Source organism: Thalassophryne amazonica, chromosome 16 (genome assembly GCF_902500255.1).
Source record: "Thalassophryne amazonica chromosome 16, fThaAma1.1, whole genome shotgun sequence".
Taxonomy (NCBI): domain Eukaryota; kingdom Metazoa; phylum Chordata; class Actinopteri; order Batrachoidiformes; family Batrachoididae; genus Thalassophryne; species Thalassophryne amazonica.
The window spans coordinates 51177537-51197927 of record NC_047118.1 but is presented as its reverse complement, the minus strand read 5'-3'; the positions used below and the strand labels follow the sequence as shown (position 1 = coordinate 51197927).

The window sequence follows — 20391 nt, the reverse complement described above, 5'->3', positions numbered from 1 at the left end:
AAGTCATGTTTCTGTGAGGTTACTATATTCCCTGCGTATAAATAAATCTGTCTGGGAGCGAGAGAATTATAAACATAGAACATTGTATTACCTTTCAACAAAAAGTTGGAGGATTCTACGAAACAATTTATCACTGCGGGTTTTTGTAATCACATCACTGCACACTGAAAAGCTGCTGCTACTAACCTGAATGGCCATGAATGTATCCCAGTGTGCAGAGCGTGCAGGGTGTGCATCAGCCACCTGATGCATTTCATGTTTTAGATTGCGTAGCTCCAACCCCCACCCCTTACTCTGCTATTCAACAGCAATATCTTAGCATGAAGAAGCCATAGGTTTATTGTAAACTTAGTGTCATAAATGTAATAATGGCACCAAGTATCTAATAATGACATATTGAGATGTACCATGTTAAATCCAACAAAGAAAAAGAACTTCTGGTGCCAATGCTGTCAAAGATATGCACTCTGTTTATACCGGGAGGTGAAACATCCAACTTCTTGGTAATGGCACCCACTTCTGAAAACAGGCACAGCAGCCAATACACAGCACCAAATCATATTGTCATGTCATAGAATGCATTTTAGACACAATATGATTTCCCAATAAAATGCATTAATTACCATCAGCTGGCCTGCTATCGTTGGATTGAGCACTGGGTCATGTTTAATGTGTTCTGTCTCCAGCTGCCACTATTCAGGTGAAGTTATAGGCAGTAGCTGCCAGCTGCCCTGCCAAGCTTATGGAAAGAACACTGGCTACTACTCATAACAAAAAAATAACATGTGCACATAAATTTCTTCAGAGTCATTTGAGAGTTGCACACCATTGAGAATCCTGGCAAATATTTTATAATTCTGATTAGAAGTTTACATTCTAGCTTGTCCTATATGATCTGGATGGAAGCCATTCCATTATCCTTCTCCACTCTGTAGCAGAAGATGATGAAACCTCTGGAGCTGTATAGTGATTCCATCACTAATTCTAAACACCTTCTATGGACAAGTCTTACCAGACCTGGAATAGCTGTATATTCACACAGTAGCTGTTAACTCAGTTGGCTTAAGAAACAAGCAATGGTGCATTCTGTGGCCATCAGGATCCAAGGGGACATAAGCCACTGGACGGGCCTGTCTCCTTATTTTATATTTTGGTCATTGTGCCATGTGAAAAGATGCCAACATGGCCCAAAAATAGGAGGTTCACTGGTCCTCACCTGTATGTATAACAACTCAACAAACTTACAGAAAAGTTGATGAACTGACTGATTCCATTGATCCTACATTTGCCCTGCTAATCACAGGGAAAAAAGAGGTGCACTGGTTCACAAGTGTGAAACAATGAGGTAACTAGAAGCACTCAGAGTGCAAACCTCCGCCAAGGCCATGGGGTCACTGACGCCATAACATCTACACGCCGTGGAATCACTGAACCTAAAAAAGTGTAACAATTATGTTTGCTCAGTAGCAAAAAAAGTTTCATCTGCTGTGACTGGATAGCATGTATCCTTAGCGCTTGGCATCACAGTTTATTGCAAATTGCACCTTTCCCAGAAGCTACTGTCATCTGAGCACTGATATTGATATTGCATGTGCTTATAGACAAAAACAAATAAGAGACAAAATTCAATTTATTATTCAACTAAACTGCAAATATATGAATTTTTTAACATTTATGAAACACTTCTCTAAACAAGGCCATAGGGTCACTGACCCTAAAGAGATTCCCTCCTTGGCACAGTGATCTATTTCTTTTTGTCTCCTTCTCTAAAATTGTATATAATAATCATTAGATTATTAATATATAAACAAGAATAAATTTAAGAAATATTACAATTTGAAAACAAATGCACCCGAACGTGATGACAGCTGCAACTGATTAATGCTAACTTTTAACATAGAAAATGCCATAGACATGCTAACATGTTAGCATTGTGATCCGGATCACCACTAAAATTTAATCACTTGTTCCTCTTGTCATTTCCAACCACTCCACAAAATTTCATCAAAATCCGTTCAAAACTTTTTGAGTTATCCTGCTGACAAACAGACAGACAAACAAACAAACACGACCGAAAACATAACCTCCTTGGCGGAGGTAATGAAAGTCTTCCTGTCAAACTGAAGTCATCACACTCTGAAGATTAATCATTAATAAGGACGGCCTTCAGGCGCTCGACTGACGCCTCTCCCAGTATCATGCACTCCTGAAATCTGTAAAATTGGCATGCATTTGCTCTGGTCCAAAGTGGTTCCAGTACCATAAACACGTCACGTTATTTACATCTGGCGACATTAAAAGGTTTGTAAGGATAAGAAGGCATTGCAGGTAAACAAACTTCAAAAGGAAAAATAACCCTTATTAGTTGCATAAGGCGCAAAGGTGTCAAACTGTTCCATAAAGTATCCTCACATAGAGTGGCTCACTCACATGATGAGCACAAAATAAAGTGGAAAAAAGTATAAATACCAAAAAGAGAATATGCACAAACATAATTGCACATTTAAATGAGGCCTGTCTATCAGACATAATGCAGAAGTAAAATCTGACAGGTGGGTTCTGTTGGACTTCACTAAAAAGGTTCCGCTTGCACACCTGCGGCTGTATAACAGAGTCTGTGTACAAGATTCACACACTTGCAATGTTTGGGATGAACTCCTGGCTCCGGTTACTTCCTCGTCTCCTCTGTGCAGTGCTGGAACTGGGCAAAGCTGAGGAACACCTGCTCTAGCGTTATCTGGCTCACACAGTAGTCTTCAATGCAGTATTTCTCTTTGGCTGCCTCCAAAGTGCCAAACACCTGAATGGTTGACAACATGGAGAAATGCTGTGAAAGACTTGCAACATTTGTTATGTTGCAAAATGTTGCAACATAACTACAGCCAATTTAAAGCTACAATCTGCAGCAGTTTTATAATCTAGTAAGAGTTACAGTATACAGTGTCTGTCCTGTTAATACATTATTAAATATTTGTTAATATGTTGCATGACACTCTTAAAGCATTTTGGTCACACGGCACACGACGATAGCTGAACGAAAGAAAAAAAAAGTCACAAATCATCGAGAGAAAAGGTAGATGACTGAGCCTGCACTTCCCCCATCCCCAAAAAACCTGTGTAACAAAACCGAAACTAACAAAAGAAAAACAAAAGCGAACAGCGACCTTGACTCTTTAAACAAAATCAAAACGAAACATTCATGATGATGTGACTTGACAGCGGGTATCAGACCGAGCACCAGCCTGTGATCAAGTCTGCAGCCACCGCGTGCAAGTGTGAGATCTTGTTGTCTTGACAACAGGTTTGTTCACAACAACGTGTGTGCACACGCACGTCCCAGCCGTCTGACAAAGACAGAAAGAAAGTAGTTTTCACTGAACTGTTTATTGTTTACACAAGCGATCCCATGATCATTTGTGGAACAGTGCATGCATGTACCAGCCGTCTGTGGCTGGAATGTGCATAACAGTTAAAGTAGTTGATAAAACATTCTCGCTGCTCTTGTTTCTGTATGACAACGTTGCTTTTCGTCCAACATGGATGAGTCACGGTCACCTTGTTGGATCTTTAGTTATTGATCCATTCGGATATCATCACTGTTCGTGCAAGACATCGGACTTGAGAGGTTGGACGACAATCAAACGGAATGCTGACGGTACAGGAACTATGCAAACGATGAGGAACCGTCAAGACAGAAAGCAAAATGGATTACAGATGAAATGAAGTTGTCGTTGTTGAAGTTGTTGAAGTTGAACCCCCTCCTGTGGGTTCACCACCTGCAGAGGGGGCCATGGGGGTCGTGTGCAGAGAGGATTGGGTGGCGGTCGAGGGCGGGTGGCCCGGAGGCCCGGTCCATGCTCACAGCCCCTGGCTGTTGGGATGTGGAATGTCACCTCGCTAGGGGGGGAAGGAGCCTGAGCTGGTGCGGGAGGTTGAGAGATACCGACTAGAGATAGTCGGGCTCACCTCCATGCACAGCTTGGGCTCTGGTAGCCAACTCCTGGAGAGGGGCTGGACGCTTCATTTTTCTGGCGTTGCCCACGGGGAGAGGCGGAGAGCTGGGGTCACATTGCTTATTGCTCCCCAGCTCAGTCGCCATGTGTTGGAGTTCACTCCGGTGAACGAGAGGGTCGCGTCCCTACGCCTTCGAGTCGGGGACAGGTCTCTCACCGTTGTCTCGGCCTACGGGCCGAGCGGCAGTGCAGAGTACCTGACCTTCCTGGAGTCCCTGGGAGGGGTACTAGATAGTGCTCTGACTGGAGACTCCATTGTTCTCCTTGGGGATTTCAACGCCCACGTGGGTGGCGACAGTGAGACCTGGAGGGGGGTGATCGGGAAGCACGGCCTCCCCGATCTGAACCCGAGTGGTGTTCAATTGTTGGACTTCTGTGCTAGTCACAGTTTGTCCATCACGAACACCATGTTCGAGCACAAGGGTGCCCATAAGTGCACGTGGCACGAGGACACCCTGAGCCGGAGGTCGACGATCGACTTTGTAGTCGTATCATCTGACCTTCGGCCATGTGTCTCGGACACTCGAGTGTCCGAGACACTTTTTCCTTCCCACTGTAGCCAAGTGCTTGCTCACAGGGGGTCGTTTTGACCGTTGGGGTTTTACATAATTATTGTATGGCCTTGCCTTACAATATAAAGCGCCTTGGGGCAACTGTTTGTTGTGATTTGGCGCTATATAAAAAAAAAATTGATTGATTGATTGATTGAAGAGAGGGGCAGAGCTGTCGACCGATCACCACCTGGTAGTGAGTTGGATCCGCTGGGAGGGGAGGAAGCCGGTCAGACCTGGCAGGCCCAAACATATCGTGAGGGTCTGCTGGGAACGACTGGCGGAACCCTCTGTCAGCGAGGTCTTCAACTCCCACCTCCAGGAGAGCTTCTCCCAAATCTCGGGGGAGGCTGGAGACATGGAGTCTGAGTGGACCATGTTCTCCACCTCCATTGTCGATGCGGCCGCTCGTAGCTGTGGTCGCAAGGTCTCTGGTGCCTGTCGCGGCGGCAATCCCCGAACCCGGTGGTGGACACCGGAAGTAAGGGATGCCGTCAAGCTGAAGAAGGAGTCCTACTTATCTTTGTTGGTAGGTGGGACCGCAGAGGCAGCTGACAGGTACCGGCAGGCCAAGCGTGCCGCAGCCCGTGCAGTCGCAGAGGCAAAAACTCGGGTCTGGGAGGAGTTCGGGGAGGCTATGGAGGAGGACAATCGGTCAGCCTCGAAGAGATTCTGGCAAACCGTCCGATGCCTCAGGAGGCGGAAGCAGCTCTCCACCAGCACTGTTTACGGTGCGGGTGGGGAGCTGTTGACCCTGACTGGGGATGTTGTCGGGCGGTGGAAGAAGTACTTTGAGGATCTCCTTAATACCATCATTATGTCTTCCTAAGAGGAAGCAGAGACTGGGGACTCAGAGGCGGACTCATCCATTACCCAGGCCGAAGTCACCGAGGTGGTTAGAAAGCTCCTCGGTGGCAAGGCTCCTGGGGTGGATGAAATCCGTCCTGAGTACCTTAAGTCTCTGGATGTTGTGGGACTGTCTTGGCTGACACGCCTCTGCAACATCGCGTGGCGATCGGGGACAGTGCCTCTGGATTGGCAGACCGGAGTGGTGGTCCCTCTGTTTAAGAAGGGGGACCGGAGGGTGTGTTCCAACTATAGGGGGATCACACTCTTCAGCCTCCCCGGTAAGGTTTATTCCAGAGTACTGGAGAGGAGAATTTGACCGATGGTCGAACCTCAGATTCAGGAGGAGCAGTGTGGTTTTCGTCCTGGTCGCGGCACACTGGACCAGCTCTACATGCTCCATCGGGTGCTCAAGGGATCATGGGAGTTCGCCCAATCAGTCCACATGTGTTTTGTGGATCTGGAGAAGGCATTCGACCGTGTCCTTCGGGGCACCCTGTGGGGAGTGCTCCGGGAGTACGGGGTCTGGGGTCCTTTGCTAAGGGCTATCCGGTCCCTGTACGACCGCAGCAGGAGCTTGGTTCGCATTGCCGGTAGTAAGTCAAACCTGTTTCCAGTGCACGTTGGCCTCCGCCAGGGCTGCCCTTTGTCACCAGTTCTGTTCATTATTTTTATGGACAGAATTTCTAGGCGCAGCCAGGGTGAAGAGGGGGTCTGGTTTGGGAACCACAGAATCTCATCTCTGCTGTTTGTGGACGATGTCGTTCTGTTGGCTTCGTCAAATCAGGACCTTCAGCGTGCACTGTGGCGGTTTGCAGACGAGTGTGAAGCGTCCGGGATGAAAATCAGCACCTCCAAATCCAAGGCCATGGTTCTCGACCGGAAAAAGGTGCTTTGCCCTCTTCAGGTCGGTGGAGTGTCCTTGCCTCAAGTGGAAAAGTTTAAGTATCTCGGGGACTTGTTCACGAGTGAGGGACGGATGGAGTGTGAGATCGATAGACGGATCGGTGCAGCATCTGCAGTGATGCAGTCGCTGTATCGGACCGTCGTGGTGAAGAGAGAGTTGAGTAGGGGGGCAAAGCTCTCGATTTACCGATCGATCTACGTTCCGATCCTCACCTATGGTCATTAGATTTGGCTCATGACCAAAAGAACGAGATCGCGAGTACAAGCAGCCGAGATGAGTTTCCTCCGCAGGGTGGCTGAGCGCTCCCTTGGAGATAGGGTGAGGAGCTCGGTCACTCGGGAGGAGCTCGGAGTTGAGCCGCTGCTCTTCCATGTCGAAAGGAGTCAGTTGAGGTGGCACGGGCATCTTTTCCGGATGCCACCTGGACGCCTCGCTGGAGAGGTGTTCCGGGCACGTCCCATTGGGAGGAGGCCCTGGGGAAGACCCAGGACACGCTGGAGGGACTACATCTCTCGGCTGGCTTGGGAACGCTTTGGGGTTCCCCCGGAGGAGCTGGGGGAGGTGTGTGTGGATCGGGAGGTCTGGGCAGCTTTGCTTGAGCTGCTGCCCCCGCGACCCGACTCCAGATAAAGCGGAAGAAAATGGATGGATGGATGAAGTTGTCATCGGGATTCGTTCACATTTTTCAACAGTTTGAAAATTCCGACAAAGCGCCAGCTATAGGAACGAAGCTGGATGATGGTTAAACGATGTCTCCGAAAGTCAATGTAAGTCCAGATTGCTTGTTTCGTTTTGCTTCAGTGTCCTTCATTAGCGCCATGTGACTGGGGCTTAAATCAGCTGCTGCTTCAGGTGAATTCACCCATCAGAAGTGTGTGTCCGTGCAGTGACATTCAAATTTGTAGAGACAGTTACTAAAAGAGGAATTCCGACTCTTTAACCTGGTGCCTATTTTCTATATTGTTTTGAATTAAACATCTCATTCTGGATTTAAAAAATTTTAATCGGTGCAGTCTTTAGTTTGATTGTTAAAACAGAGGAGATATACGGAGCAACTGGATAACACTGCAGTAAAACGGTCACTAAAAACGCTAAAGTATCTTTAGATGTGTCAGGAAACACGCAGTGTTTAGTCATTGAGGTACACATGTGCAGATTTACCTCGGTACATTTAATTAAAAGTTGTAAAATCAGTGATTAGAAAGCAGTACCTTACTTCTGCAGTCTGTTTAAAGTCCACAGTGAATCTCTAACAGTCAAATCGCTCGTTTGTATTCGTTTTTTTTTTTTTTTAACCAACAAAGAAGTGAAGCTGAAAGCGATGTGAGCGTAGTGAGCGCAAACTGTAGTTTAGTTCTTTGTAACTGTACATATGGAACCCGACACTGCCTTTTTGTTTTTATCAACCATTTGTCTTGGGGGTGAGGGGAATAGTGAAACGACTCCTGGGTTTGTTTGGGCCATGAAGGATACCCCTGTTGTATCTTTTGTTCTCAGGGAAAAGAAGGCTGCCTTCACTGGCCACATTCCAAGAAATCTTGAAATGAGACAGCCGAGTCTCGCTAATATGATGCACACAGCCAACGAGTGCAGTGTTTGAAGGAATGCTTCCTCTGAACTGAGACACGTCTTACAGTAAACTCATGGTCAAATCTTCAGATACTTTTGAAAAATACAGATGGATGCCCAAATGTATGTTAATGAATATACTGAGAAACGGCTGCCAGCTGGGACACATCATTATGCAGTGGATTCTGTACTGTTGACGTCAGCTATGACATTTCGCCCATATGGCGAGTTTCTCTGGGCATAATCCATGCAGGTGATTCAGTATTGAGGACCCACACAAGGGCCAAGGGGACACCTACATTTCATGTGGCTGTGGCAGATGGATGGATATTGATTTGAGGTGGGAATGGACCTGTTGCCTACTGGGTTGGTTGCCATTCAGGACCCAAGGCAGTTAGGTCATGTTGTGAATGGAGTATAGCTGCTGTTAGGTTTTGGTAAGCTGGATTTCCATTTCTTAGATGAATCTGAGTCTCTCTCTGAAGATTGAAAGCAAAATGTCCAATCCAAAAATGTGAACCAGCTCTTTAGGAAATCCTGGGTCCTTGTCATATTTGTGAATCCATCCCATTCTTGATGGTAAAGAATAATTTGAAAAAAGTAGAATCCAGCTCCTGGTCATGGATCCTCTTGGTCTTTGAGACAACAGGAAAGAGTAAGTCCCTTCGGCTGCTCCTTCGTTTTGCACTTGGGGTCGCCACAGCAAGTAAAGGTGGATCTGCATGAGTAATTGGCACAAGTTTTACGCCGGATGCCCTTCCTGACGCAACTCTGCATTGCATGGACAGCGGGAAGTCATTGAGACACAAAGGTCATCTTTAAGTACCCTCTTCACCCCTTTGAGGTGATGTGAGGTTAATTTAGCGTACATATCAGGCAATTAAACGTTTGAAAACCCTTTGAAGCTAAGAGCTAATTAATGGTTTTGTTACAAGCGCAAACTGTTTCTTTAAGTCATGAAACAGACGATCACAGTATGTGAGGTGAACGTAAAATGCAATTTAAACTTTTTATCATATTTATAAAATAAACTCACCATTCATTTTCTTCTTCTTGTTAAAAGAGCTGGCCTTATACTTTCAAATAAGTCCGAAAAAGGTTTCTTCCAAATAGAAAGGGGCAAAAAAGTCCATCATTCAAAAGTGTGGTCTAGGAAAAACATGCTATGGTATTTCTTCAGAACAAGGAATGTTTTTTTTTCTTTCGTGATCTTATTCTGGTAGTTCTAAGGTCTCCTTCCTGAAGCAAGGCAATTTGGGACAGATTTTACACCACACCGTAACTTTAGATGAGAAGCAGGGCTAATAAGCCTCGCAATGGCTGGGGGGGCAGTCACCCCGTCATCTCCCCCTCTCCCAACAGCTGAAGGCATGGACTGTTGGACCCGCCTTGCAGGTGCTTTCTCCCTCTGGATAATCTCCTTTCGTGGATCTTCTCAGCTATGGACCCACCAGGACCACGTTTTGTGATCAGATGACAGACTGTTTTGTTCATGTCTCTTTCCAGAGCTCTCCTCTTCCTCATTTCATGCTGGATTTTCAAATGGACTTTTTGAGCACAGCGCTGACCTCTTGTGGATTACTTTCTACATGGAACATTTCCCAAAATGACAGAGTGGTCCAACGTAAACTTACATTAAGTTCAGTTTTAAATCAGCAGCATTTATCTGTTTCCTGTTGACGTTGTTGCATAACAGCGCGACACGTGCTCACACACACACACACACACACACACACACACACACACACACACACACACACACACACACACACGAACGTCACGTTTGTTTATCTGCGTTTTTACGGCACAGTTCTTTGTATTATTAGACACTCCTTGCTATTTGATAGATATTTGAAGGGGGAGGTTTTTGTGCAAATATTTGGTTATTTTGAAATATCTGAAGATATTTATTTCTATATATTTGCTTGAAGTTAGCACTAGCATTAGCACTGCTAATTGTATTTTAAGTGGAGCTGACATGAGGAAAAGCTCAAAATAGTAACGGCATCAAGATCGCTCATTTAAAGAATGCCTTAAGTGTGACCAGACTGTTTTAAACAGGTACTGAAAGTAATCAAGCCCTGTTTAGGAAGTTTCCACCTCTCATTTTTAAAATAAAGAGGCAATTTAATGGTGTGTTTCTCTTTTCAAGCGTAAAGAAAATTTGTGGTCGTGAATTTTTTTCCCCGCATACAAGTTGCACTGGACTATAAGTGGCGGGACCTTTAAAACTAAAATGCGACTTATAATCTGGAAAATACTGCAGATACATTTTCCTAAATGGCACAACATGTGGAGGCTTTTTTTCTCCTTTTTACCTGAGCCCAGGTAAGTGTTTTATCAGTCAAATGGTAGTGCACCATCCCCTGGTGTTCATCTTTCAGTTGACTTCCTGTAATAGTAGAAAAATCAGTTAACTTTGCTTTAGTCATTACTGTAAAGGCTCAATGTAAGAAGACTGATCAATTATAAATTCACCTGAATATTATATCTTGCTCCACTGTTTCCTTCAGGGTTTTTTTCTTTAATAGTATTTTATCTGTGTTAGCATTTTCATTTAAATTCATAACTGCGTGCCACTAACCTGGGAAGGTGCTTTCAATGAAATCCTTAAATTGTTGCAGGTCACTGTCTTCCAGCTCAGTCTCTACATGTATTTTCGCCAGCAGTGTGTAGCCGCTGCCGAACTTGCTCTTCAGGTGTTGAGGGCTCCCGAGGCACTTGAACTGACCATTTACCATTACGGCCAGCCTGGTGCAGAGAGCTTCACACTCTTCCATACTGATGAGGAAATGAGAAGGACAGACCAACAAAATGAAAAAGAGGAATGAGTATTCCTCAGGCCTGTATTGACCCCCATTCTTTTAACACTTGAAGGACTGCAGATATCTGAGTAAACTCTTCCTGTGCTGTATCACTGTACACCAACTTACAGCGCTCAGTTGTTTGAATGATTGACAGATGTTACCAAAATGGAAGACACTGCCCAAAACAACTGAACTTTTGTTGAGATCTTGTTGCAGATGGTAGCTTACGGTATCAATATCTCACTGCATCTAGAGTCAAATATTGCTGTACGAGGGTCTGTTGTTGACGCCAGCAAGACGTTTACAACACAAGAACATTCTCACTGATGTAGCTCCAACAGTGAAAAATGTCTGGGACATGTGTGAATATTAATCATCAATGTTGCACTTTCTCCCAATCTGTGAAGACAAATTCATATTAATGTCAAGTATTGAGCCTTAGACATCAGCAACACTTGTTCCAATGTCCGGGATGAGCAGAAAATCTGTTGGGACAACTGGGTACTCCTGTCTAAATCAGACAAATGCATATTTTTGACATTAAAGCAGTCAAATTCACCATAAAACAAGCTCATGTTGGGCTTTCTTCAAGATGGTGTTCCAAAGGCGAAAAACACACAGTTACGTCCTTCCAAAATGCTAAACTAAATGGGGTGTGCGGTTTCAGCATGTCTCAAAAGGTAGTATGTGGACATAATGTCATAAGAAAGAATACTACTCAACAAAAGGCATAGAAAACAAAAGGACAAGATCATGTGAGTTCTGCTACAACTGCTGCTCTTTTTCATCATCTTAAGACCTGTAAGATACTTCACATTAGTGTAGGATTTGATTATTTTATTTAAACACACAGGTCTTTCGTATTTTATTTGCAGATATAGGACAAGTCCCTATTCTATCAGACAAGACATGAATAAAGGCCCTGTCACACCTTGACGATTTAGCCAACATATGCCAACGTATCAAATGCTGCCAATACACCATTCTAATCCAATTACATTTTTTCCGTGAATCTGACTGGTTAATTGTATGACATATCAGGCGCATAATATCTGTTGAACGGTGGCCGAAGATGTATTACTCCACACCCTGACCAGTGTTCTGACGAGATGTCATTACTGTTGAATGTCATTCCTGTCCTCCGCGCACAACAGCGCATGCACGCGCAACTGCGCATGCGCAGTATTGTCAGACGCGGAACTTTCGAGATGCACAATTCGTCAGAACACTGGCTGTGCACGCAGCCAGCTGCTGCTAGCTGTTAGTGCTGTTAGCTCAGAGTGAGAGAAAGTCATGTGCTGCTGCCGAAATGGGTGAATTTAAGCTACCGTACGAAAGTATTGATGTGGATTCTGATACAGAATTATCGTTTCACATTTGATGGATTACACCGCGTCCTGACCGCTGTTGGAGAGACGCTCGCTGCTTCACGGTAAGCCTAGCCTGGCCGACCGAATTACCTACAGAAAAATAAACCGTACAAACAATGGGATTGGATTAGAATGGGAATAACCCCCTTGTGTCTGATAAAGCTCTATTTTCGACCGTATAACCTAGTATGAACGTCCGACACATCGTCAGACACAACAGGGTTATTCCCTAATTATGCGGAAGCTGACATCTAACACCTTAAATACGTCTACATACATTGGAGAGAAGTTAGATATAAGTTACACATAGGTTAGAAATAAGATTTGGGTACGCTAGCCATTATCTTGACATATTTCAACTTGAGTAACTTACAAGTAACGTGTGTCAATAACCACATAACTTACCTACAACTTATGGCCCGCGTATGTGGTACGTAACAGTCATACCCTTACCAAAAAGTAGTACATGCAAGTATGTTTCAAGTATACTTCCAGTTTACTTTTTATATACTTATCAGTACTATTTTTTGGTAAGGGTATGCTGGCATGCGTCAAATACTGTGCATGCACAATATTTTCAACCTCTCTGTACTACTACTTATAAAAGCGTGCTTCAACGTGCTCTTAACGTATACAAAACCTAACCATAACTTATTAGACGTATGCCAGCGTATTCACTTAATTTTAATACGTCAGCATATGCGGGCTAAATTGTCAAAGTGTGACAGGGTCAGTCTGCTAGCTCCTTACATAAGGCCCCAAGCCCATATAGAGCTTTTCCGCCCAGGGGAGGGGGAAAAAGGACTGAGAGGACGCAGAGAAGCGCTTCACCTCACAGCTCTCTTGAAATGCATAAAAGCAAAATGACCCCTTTTCTGGGCATCACCATGTTGAGAGCCCCGCTTGCACGGATTCATGGTGAACTCATTAATGCATAAAGGGGTGGAGCGTGGGTGGCTCTGTGTGTGATGGAAAAAGCCTGAACATGCCCCTACCAGCTAACCTCGGTTTTGGTGTTTCATATATTTGCGCAATGGTTCTCATAACTTTTTACTTTGGTGTGGACAGAAAAAGTTATCTGCCACGTATTTCCTCAGTAATCATGCATTAAGTGGACCTACTGACAGCTGCGAAAAGTGCTAACATCATTAGCATACAATATTAAGTAAGACGAGAGTTTCACTCAGCATCAATATTGCAATAGGGACATCTTAGATAATCCGTTAGGGCATTTCACTAAACAACAACCTGTATTATTCCAAGTGTTGTAATAAAATGCTCCACACAGACACAAAAGACATGGCAATGCTTAGATCTATTTTATGCAGGTGTCGGCCAGAAAGATGTTACAGTGGTAATCAACTTCCCAGCTAACGTGCTTAATTTAGCTGAAGCTAACATTAGCTGATATACTCTTGTTGTTTTGACAATGTTACGCTATATTTTCTTACTTTTCACACACAATTATATATGGCGCTAACGAATGCACAAGGGAACATGACTAAATATTTATATATGGATACACTGGTATTTGTAAGCTTAGTTGTTGGCAAGCAGGCTAGTGCTAAAGTTAAAGTCATAGTCGAGCTGTGTTTATCTCAGACAGACTGCAGTCATATTGGCATTTGAAGAAAGAATTCTTCAAATTATCTGGCTACAGTGCTGTGAAAAAAGTTTGTGTTCTCTCAAATTTTATATGCATTTTATTTTTTGACATAAAAAATATTTTTTTTATTTAGCCCTTTAAACCCCCAGTGAAAACAAATATCTACTTAATTTTAGAAAGCAAATAAAAATACCAAAGACAAAAAACATCTGTTCTACCTTTCCAGTGAAAATGGGTTTCATTAGGGATGCGTTGTTCCTACATTTTATTTCAGCTTCTTAAATGTGCATTTTTTGTTGTTGTTTATTTTAGGCATTATTACAAAGCGCTTTGAGCGTCTGATGCAGATGGAAAACCGCTATGTACGAGGTCTGTGAGAAAAGTATCCAACCTTTTTATTTTATGCAAAAAAATTTATGGAATTGATTCATATGTTTTTACGTCAGCCAAGCTTGAACCTTCATGCGTATGTGAGTTTTTCCATGCCTGTCGGTTGAGTCATTCGCCTGTGGGCAGGCTTTGAGTGAGCACTGGTCCACCCCTCTCGTCATTGTTTCATTGCGAGGAAATGGCGGAATGATTTGGGCTTTTTTTCCCATCAGAATTTTTTTCAGAAACTGTTAGAGACAGGCAGCTGGAAACCATTAGAAAAATTTATCTGGCTTTCGTTGAAAATTTTACGGGCTTCACAGAGAATAAGGAGTGTTACTACAGCTTTAAGGATGGCCCACAATGGCGCACGGCTTGCCGCGCTCCGAGCCGCCATCAAGAGGCAGAAACCACCACATCATTTCTAAACGGATCGCTGTGTGGAGCCGAGACCATCGTGTGCAATTTCTCTGGTTATCACAAGAGCTGGACATCAGCCATTTTCCGGCAGATTTCAGTTTTAACAAGAGATTTTGTCATGGAAAGCCGTGCGGAGGCTTCGCGCGTCATGACTGATTCGCTGATGAAGCGAGACAAAGGAACAGCTCCGTTTCTGAGTGATAAAGGACAAGTTGGGACATGCCTATCTCGGCTTTCAGTGCTTACCAGTTGAGTGAGTATAAGAGAAATTGTGGAGAGCTGGACATGTCCCAACTTGTCCTTTAACACTCCGAAACGGAGGTGTTCCTTTGTCTCGCTTCATCAGCGAATCGGTCGTGACACGCGTGTCTCTGCAGTCTCTCAGCTGCCTGTCTCTAACAGTTTCTGAAAAAAGTCTGATGGAAAAAAAGCCCAAATCATTCCGCCATTTCCTCGCAATGAAACGACGACGAGAGGGGTGGACCAGTGCTCACTCAAAGCCTGCCCACAGGCGAATGACACAACCGACAGACGTGGAAAAACTCACGCATGCGCACGAAGGTTTCAAGCTTGGCTGACGTAAAAACATATGAATCAAATCCATATATTTTTTGCATAAAATAAAAAGGTCGGATACTTTTCTCACAGACCTCGTAAATGCAGTCCATCTACCATAAAAAGTGAGTAGCTTTGTTTTGGTCGGACATTACGAGGGGAGGAGTTGATGGACACATCCCATCACTCAAAGCAACCATGCCCACAATTATATTAATTAAACTACGAAATTAGAAAAAAAGTCATCCCCCATACCGTTGTCATGGAGGAGGTAACTATCTGGAGAGACCAAAATTGTTTAGTTAGTTTTTTTTTTTTTTTCTGGTTCCAAGCTCTGAACATGTTTGTTTTTGGTCTAAAGTTGGATGTTTTTAAAAATGGGCTTCTATGAGAATGTGTTCTGTTTTGGAGTGAGCCTCAAGAGGCCAGTCAAGGAACTGCACTTCCTGGTTGGGGTCAAAATGCAAGCTCGAGTGCTGCTGCTTGGGTCAGACACATACCAACATTAAAGGAAACACAAAAAGATGCTGTGAAGCTCACCTGTGAGAAGTGATGATTATGGCCTTGCCGGACTCCCGCGTTCGTGTAACGGCATCCCACAGCAGCCTTCTGGCCACAGGGTCCATCCCAGTGGATGGCTCATCCAGGAAAATGACGGGTGGTCCACCAATCAGAGCGATGCCTGCGCTCAGCTTTCGCTTGTTCCCACCACTGTTAATGTATACACAATAAATACACACAATCATGTCCAATTCCGCTGCACTCTTCAGGTTAAGATCCATGCAGAAATTTCTGAGATGATCCATCTGTGTTCACCTGTAGCTACGGACCAGTTTGTCAGCATGCGGCTCCAGCAGCAGCGACCTCAGCACATTCTCCACGCACCCCGACACGTACATCTCTGGGATCCCTCTAAGCCTGGCATACATACTCAGAGTTTCTCGTCCTGTCATATGGTCCAACACGGCATCAAACTGTGGACAGTAACCAATTCGCTGCTGCACCTGCAACACAGTGATTATATTTGGATTCATATTTGGAGTTGTCCTGGATAAGACACTTTAATAAAGAACTTATTGTTAATTTACCTTCTTAATGTCCCTCAAAATGCTGTAACCATCAATGTAGGCATCACCGGAGTAATGGGTCTCATCACCTGTCAGCATCTTGAACGTGGTGGTCTTCCCTGCTCCATTGAAGCCCAGGAGGCCGAAACATTCTCCTTTACCCACAGCTAGAGACAGCCTGTCCACAGCCACAAGATTCCGCCCACCGCTGTACACCTGAGAAAGATGGATAACATGATGTGCTGCTTTGTCATATTTTGTAAAAATACACTCATATCTGCATGCAATGTTCTCTCTACCTTGCTGAGCTCCTGCAGTATGAGTGGGCTGGTAACCATGGACTCTACCATGGGCTGGCACTCCATAATCCTCTTCCTCTCGTCGGCTACATCCCTGTCCTCTGGAAGCAGTGCTGTATCCCCTATTAAGGGCACCTGACATCCAAGTATACACAAACACATGCATTTGTGTCACGGTACAAAATGTTGTGAACTCAAAGTCCCCCCGCAATGAACATGTTCTTAACTCTTAACATCCAACAACTAAACATGTGATTTCACCTTCAGCACTACAGGAAATGATGATGAGACAGTATAAGAATTGATTAACAAAACCAAACAAGCTTACTGGTTGAGCAAGAAATCATTCAATAAATTTAAAATGAACAAAAAGTAGCTATGCCCTTACAGTGTTAGTTATTCTAGGTAATGTAGACAGGATGGAACAGTTTTTGTCAAGTAAAACGAGAAATAAAAAACGACTCATACACCTGTCGAGTCTGCAGCTGCCAGTGCTTTCGTGTTCTAACCCAGAGATGCTGTTTTATTTGGGACCCAATGAAAATACATATATATAAAGTATGTAAGAGTGTGGAAAAACTTTCACATTGTCCACCACACGCCAACAAAAGGGGCATCATAACATTTTATTGTCAGAAATACCTTGACTATGTACATTAGTTCACGCAACTGGGGGGGGCTATGTACTCATACATATGCTCATATTAAACTCATAAGAACAGATACTACACTTGAGCTTAGCCAAAAGGTAGAGAAGCAACGCTACAAGTCACTGTAGTCAGATGTAGCATGGACATCACTCCACCCACAGGTTTCACTCTACATGTTGTTGTATAATGTTATATCCATTTTCAGAATCTTTGTCTATCATTCTTTATGCCCTTATATTGTTTGCTCCCTTTAGCTCCTTAAATCCTCTGCTGCCTGGAAGCACTGGATACCACTTAGGTTAGTTAACTATTAACTTCACCCTTAAATTAAATTTATTTAATCATCCAGAAGATGTTGGATACCTTCAATATGTACATTCATTCATGCAATCGCCAAGAGGGGGCAGTCATGTCATGCAAAAGTACAAACCATCATTGACCCAAGTGTCATTTCAGTGTTTATTAAAACAGGGACCTTTTATCTACAAAGATGGACTGTTAAAGGCAATGCACTCACAAATATGTATGAAATCTCACAGTGCTAGAGAGAATATAAATGTCAAGGTGGATACACCAACAATAAAAATCAACTCAACAAATAAAACTGTCCATATTTTTGGTTTGGAAACTGTTGCAGGTTCTGATATGCATCAGCACTTAAGAAGCTGATTGTCTGGCATCTGCTTTTGGTCTCACACTGTTTTGAAATCTAAAAAAACAAATGCCCAGTATCCTTTTTTCGTCTGATTACTGCTGCTGACTGGCATTTCCCCCAACAAACCAAACCACTGACGAATATTACTAATTTACCACAGCTTCTTCAAGACAGTACATAATTTTTGTCTATGCCCAGTATGCTTAAAAAAAACATTTGTTACACCTCCCTATTCTGCCCTTCCCATAATGCTTACCATCTTGCATCTTCTACACAGGGAGGTGATGAATCGCCACAGAGTTCGGAAACACTGAAGTTCAATGACAAACAGCAGAATGATGAAAACGACACCCTGCACCGAGAAGGCCACCAGGAAGCGCCCCACACCAGGCTCTGACATGGATAAGTAGTTTGTCTGAAATGTGATGTCTGAAACATGGAAACACTGTCAAAGTTGGCAGGGCTGATGACTGAGCTGGGTTGTCATTTTTAATCATTTTTGCTATAACACTGGGAAATTGTATCAAAATGGTAAATCCAAGTGGTGGAAATACGATGAGATCTAAAGCTGTCTGGAAAATCTATTGTTTTTTGTTTTATAAAACAATTTCCATTATTTATTCATGCAGTAATGATCACAAATTAAAACTCCCATCCTTCCACTGAGGTGAAATAATGCCACCCACATAACATCACATATCCCCTTTTAATTAATAGAACTGGCAGTACATCAAATGCTTATCTTTGCATCTAAGCACTGTGAAGTAGCCTCACTCTCTGAAACTGAAGCAGTACTCACTGTACAAATGGCAGATTGACTGGCTGACTTTGGATTCAGTGCAAAATGAAAGGAGTTCATAGTTCTGGTAGAACTGGCTGAAGGCCATGCCCAGACAGTAGTTTGGGAAGATCAGAAACACCTTGTCCAGCAAGTGAGACAGGTTCTGCAGCTGCAGCTCTGGAGAAGGAATTTAAAGGGAAATAGTTAAGAACTCAAGACGTCTTTTGATCCCACATTAGGTCTCAGCAGCTCAGAGGCCATATATATATATAAACTAGAATACTTTATGGTTCACTGAATTCACATGAAATAGAAATTTGTCTCTTTCACTGGCATTAAAAAATACCCCCTAAAAAACAAGACAAACAACCCACAACATACATGTATAGAGGACACTGCATACAAATGATAGTAACATTAAATTACATAAGAACAAAAATATTGAGTGGACTGTTCACTGAGTTAAAACATGTCCATTAATAAATAATAATTAACTAAATATCCATCAATAAGTAATAATTGTGCTATCATGCTATCCATGCCCATTTATAACAACAGTCAAATTGTGACACTAAAAAGGCTTTTTTCAAGTAGTGATCTCTGTGCATTTAAAATATAGTAGCAGCTGTAGCACTTCCACTGGTCGTTCAAGTGAATAACACTTGAACCACCAGTTTCCTGCACCTAGTTTTAACAAAACCAAGGATTTCATTGCACAATTCATAACTTCTTTTTTTTTTTACATCCACCAAGGATGTAATAAAATCATCACTCTTTATTTATTTGTCTGTCTGTTAGCAGGATTATGTCAAAACTATTGCATGATTTTGATGAAATTTTCACCAGAAATAGATATTAGGCTATGGAAGATTCCATTAAATTTTGGAGGTGATTCTGGATCAAAACTTCACTTATATAGGCTTTGAAAGATTACATCAAAACTACTTCACAGATTCTCACCAAATTTGCACCACAAACAGATATAAGGGCATGGAAGACCCCACTGAATTTTGGAGGTGATCCAGATTCTGGATCAAAATTTCACTTTATATAGGCTTTGAAGGATTACATCAAATTTTCACCACAGATATAAGGGCATGGAAGACTCCACTGAATTTTGGAGGTGATCCAGAATGGCAGACATCAGAAATCTTGGCTTGCTCTTGTTATATATAATCTATTACTATTTAGTCCATACTAATAAACACAGCAGTATCATTTTCAAGCAGTGCACAACTATAGGTTAGAAAAGTATTATTGTTTTCATCTGGAAACTATCATAAGGGATAATCTGCACAACACCCTCCAAATATTCTGACCAACCAGTAAGAGCTGCTTGAATGCAACAACTTGTGTTGGCAAAGCCCAAACAAGTTGTGAGTCACAATGGAATCGACTATGCTTAATGTAGTGTGGTGCAAATACATTTACCATCCCGGCACCCCCTCAACCAGATCTTGTAATTAAACCATTCTGTTTGAGACACATGCAGCCTAACTCAACACTTTTTACAGCTTTGTAAAGCTCCCCTAAAAACATCAACATGATTTAAAATGCTTGTAATATTTTGCAGTGCGCGCTGTCACCTGGGATGGCCATGATGGTGACAGCCAAAAAAGTGGCTGTGCCCGAGATCATGTTAAATATGGTGAGGCGCGTGTAGGCAGCGGCTGCAGTGGAGAAGAAGAAGCTGAGCAGGTACATGAGAGGCACAACAGCCCAGCCATACAGCTTTAGCAGCAACAGCACATCTAACAGGTGGGTGTGCAGAAAGGCCTCGACCCCAAATGCCTGGAAAACCACCTGAACAACAACAAAAACACATATGTGAACACAATATAGAAAGAAAACTAAATTGTAAAATAACATGCATCTACTCATTATAAGAATACAGTATTCTCAGCTGTGCTGGTAAACACCAAAACC

General features: G+C 43.2%; 1 protein-coding gene, 1 long non-coding RNA gene and 1 pseudogene across 2 annotated transcripts in view; 1 reads left to right on the top strand and 2 right to left on the bottom strand.

Annotated features, from left to right (window-relative positions):
* Positions 1 to 335: 335 nt before the first annotated feature.
* Positions 336 to 2434, top strand: LOC117527269. The gene is made up of 2 exons (XR_004565483.1): positions 336 to 1345; positions 2098 to 2434. It is a non-coding gene; the product is annotated as an uncharacterized LOC117527269 (long non-coding RNA).
* The window catches only part of abca3b (ATP-binding cassette, sub-family A (ABC1), member 3b), a 70055-nt gene continuing 51964 nt past the window's right edge, over positions 2301 to 20391 (bottom strand). The window contains exons 22-31 of the mRNA XM_034189531.1: positions 20052 to 20268; positions 18484 to 18642; positions 17941 to 18113; positions 16380 to 16514; positions 16102 to 16296; positions 15830 to 16017; positions 15554 to 15724; positions 10471 to 10667; positions 10205 to 10278; positions 2301 to 2800 (exon numbers count right to left, since the gene is read on the bottom strand). Coding sequence (XP_034045422.1) covers positions 2669 to 2800; positions 10205 to 10278; positions 10471 to 10667; positions 15554 to 15724; positions 15830 to 16017; positions 16102 to 16296; positions 16380 to 16514; positions 17941 to 18113; positions 18484 to 18642; positions 20052 to 20268 — 1641 coding nt within the window. The 3' untranslated portion in view covers positions 2301 to 2668. The remainder of the gene's footprint in view (positions 2801 to 10204; positions 10279 to 10470; positions 10668 to 15553; positions 15725 to 15829; positions 16018 to 16101; positions 16297 to 16379; positions 16515 to 17940; positions 18114 to 18483; positions 18643 to 20051; positions 20269 to 20391) is intronic.
* LOC117528815 lies at positions 16906 to 17140 on the bottom strand (annotated as a pseudogene).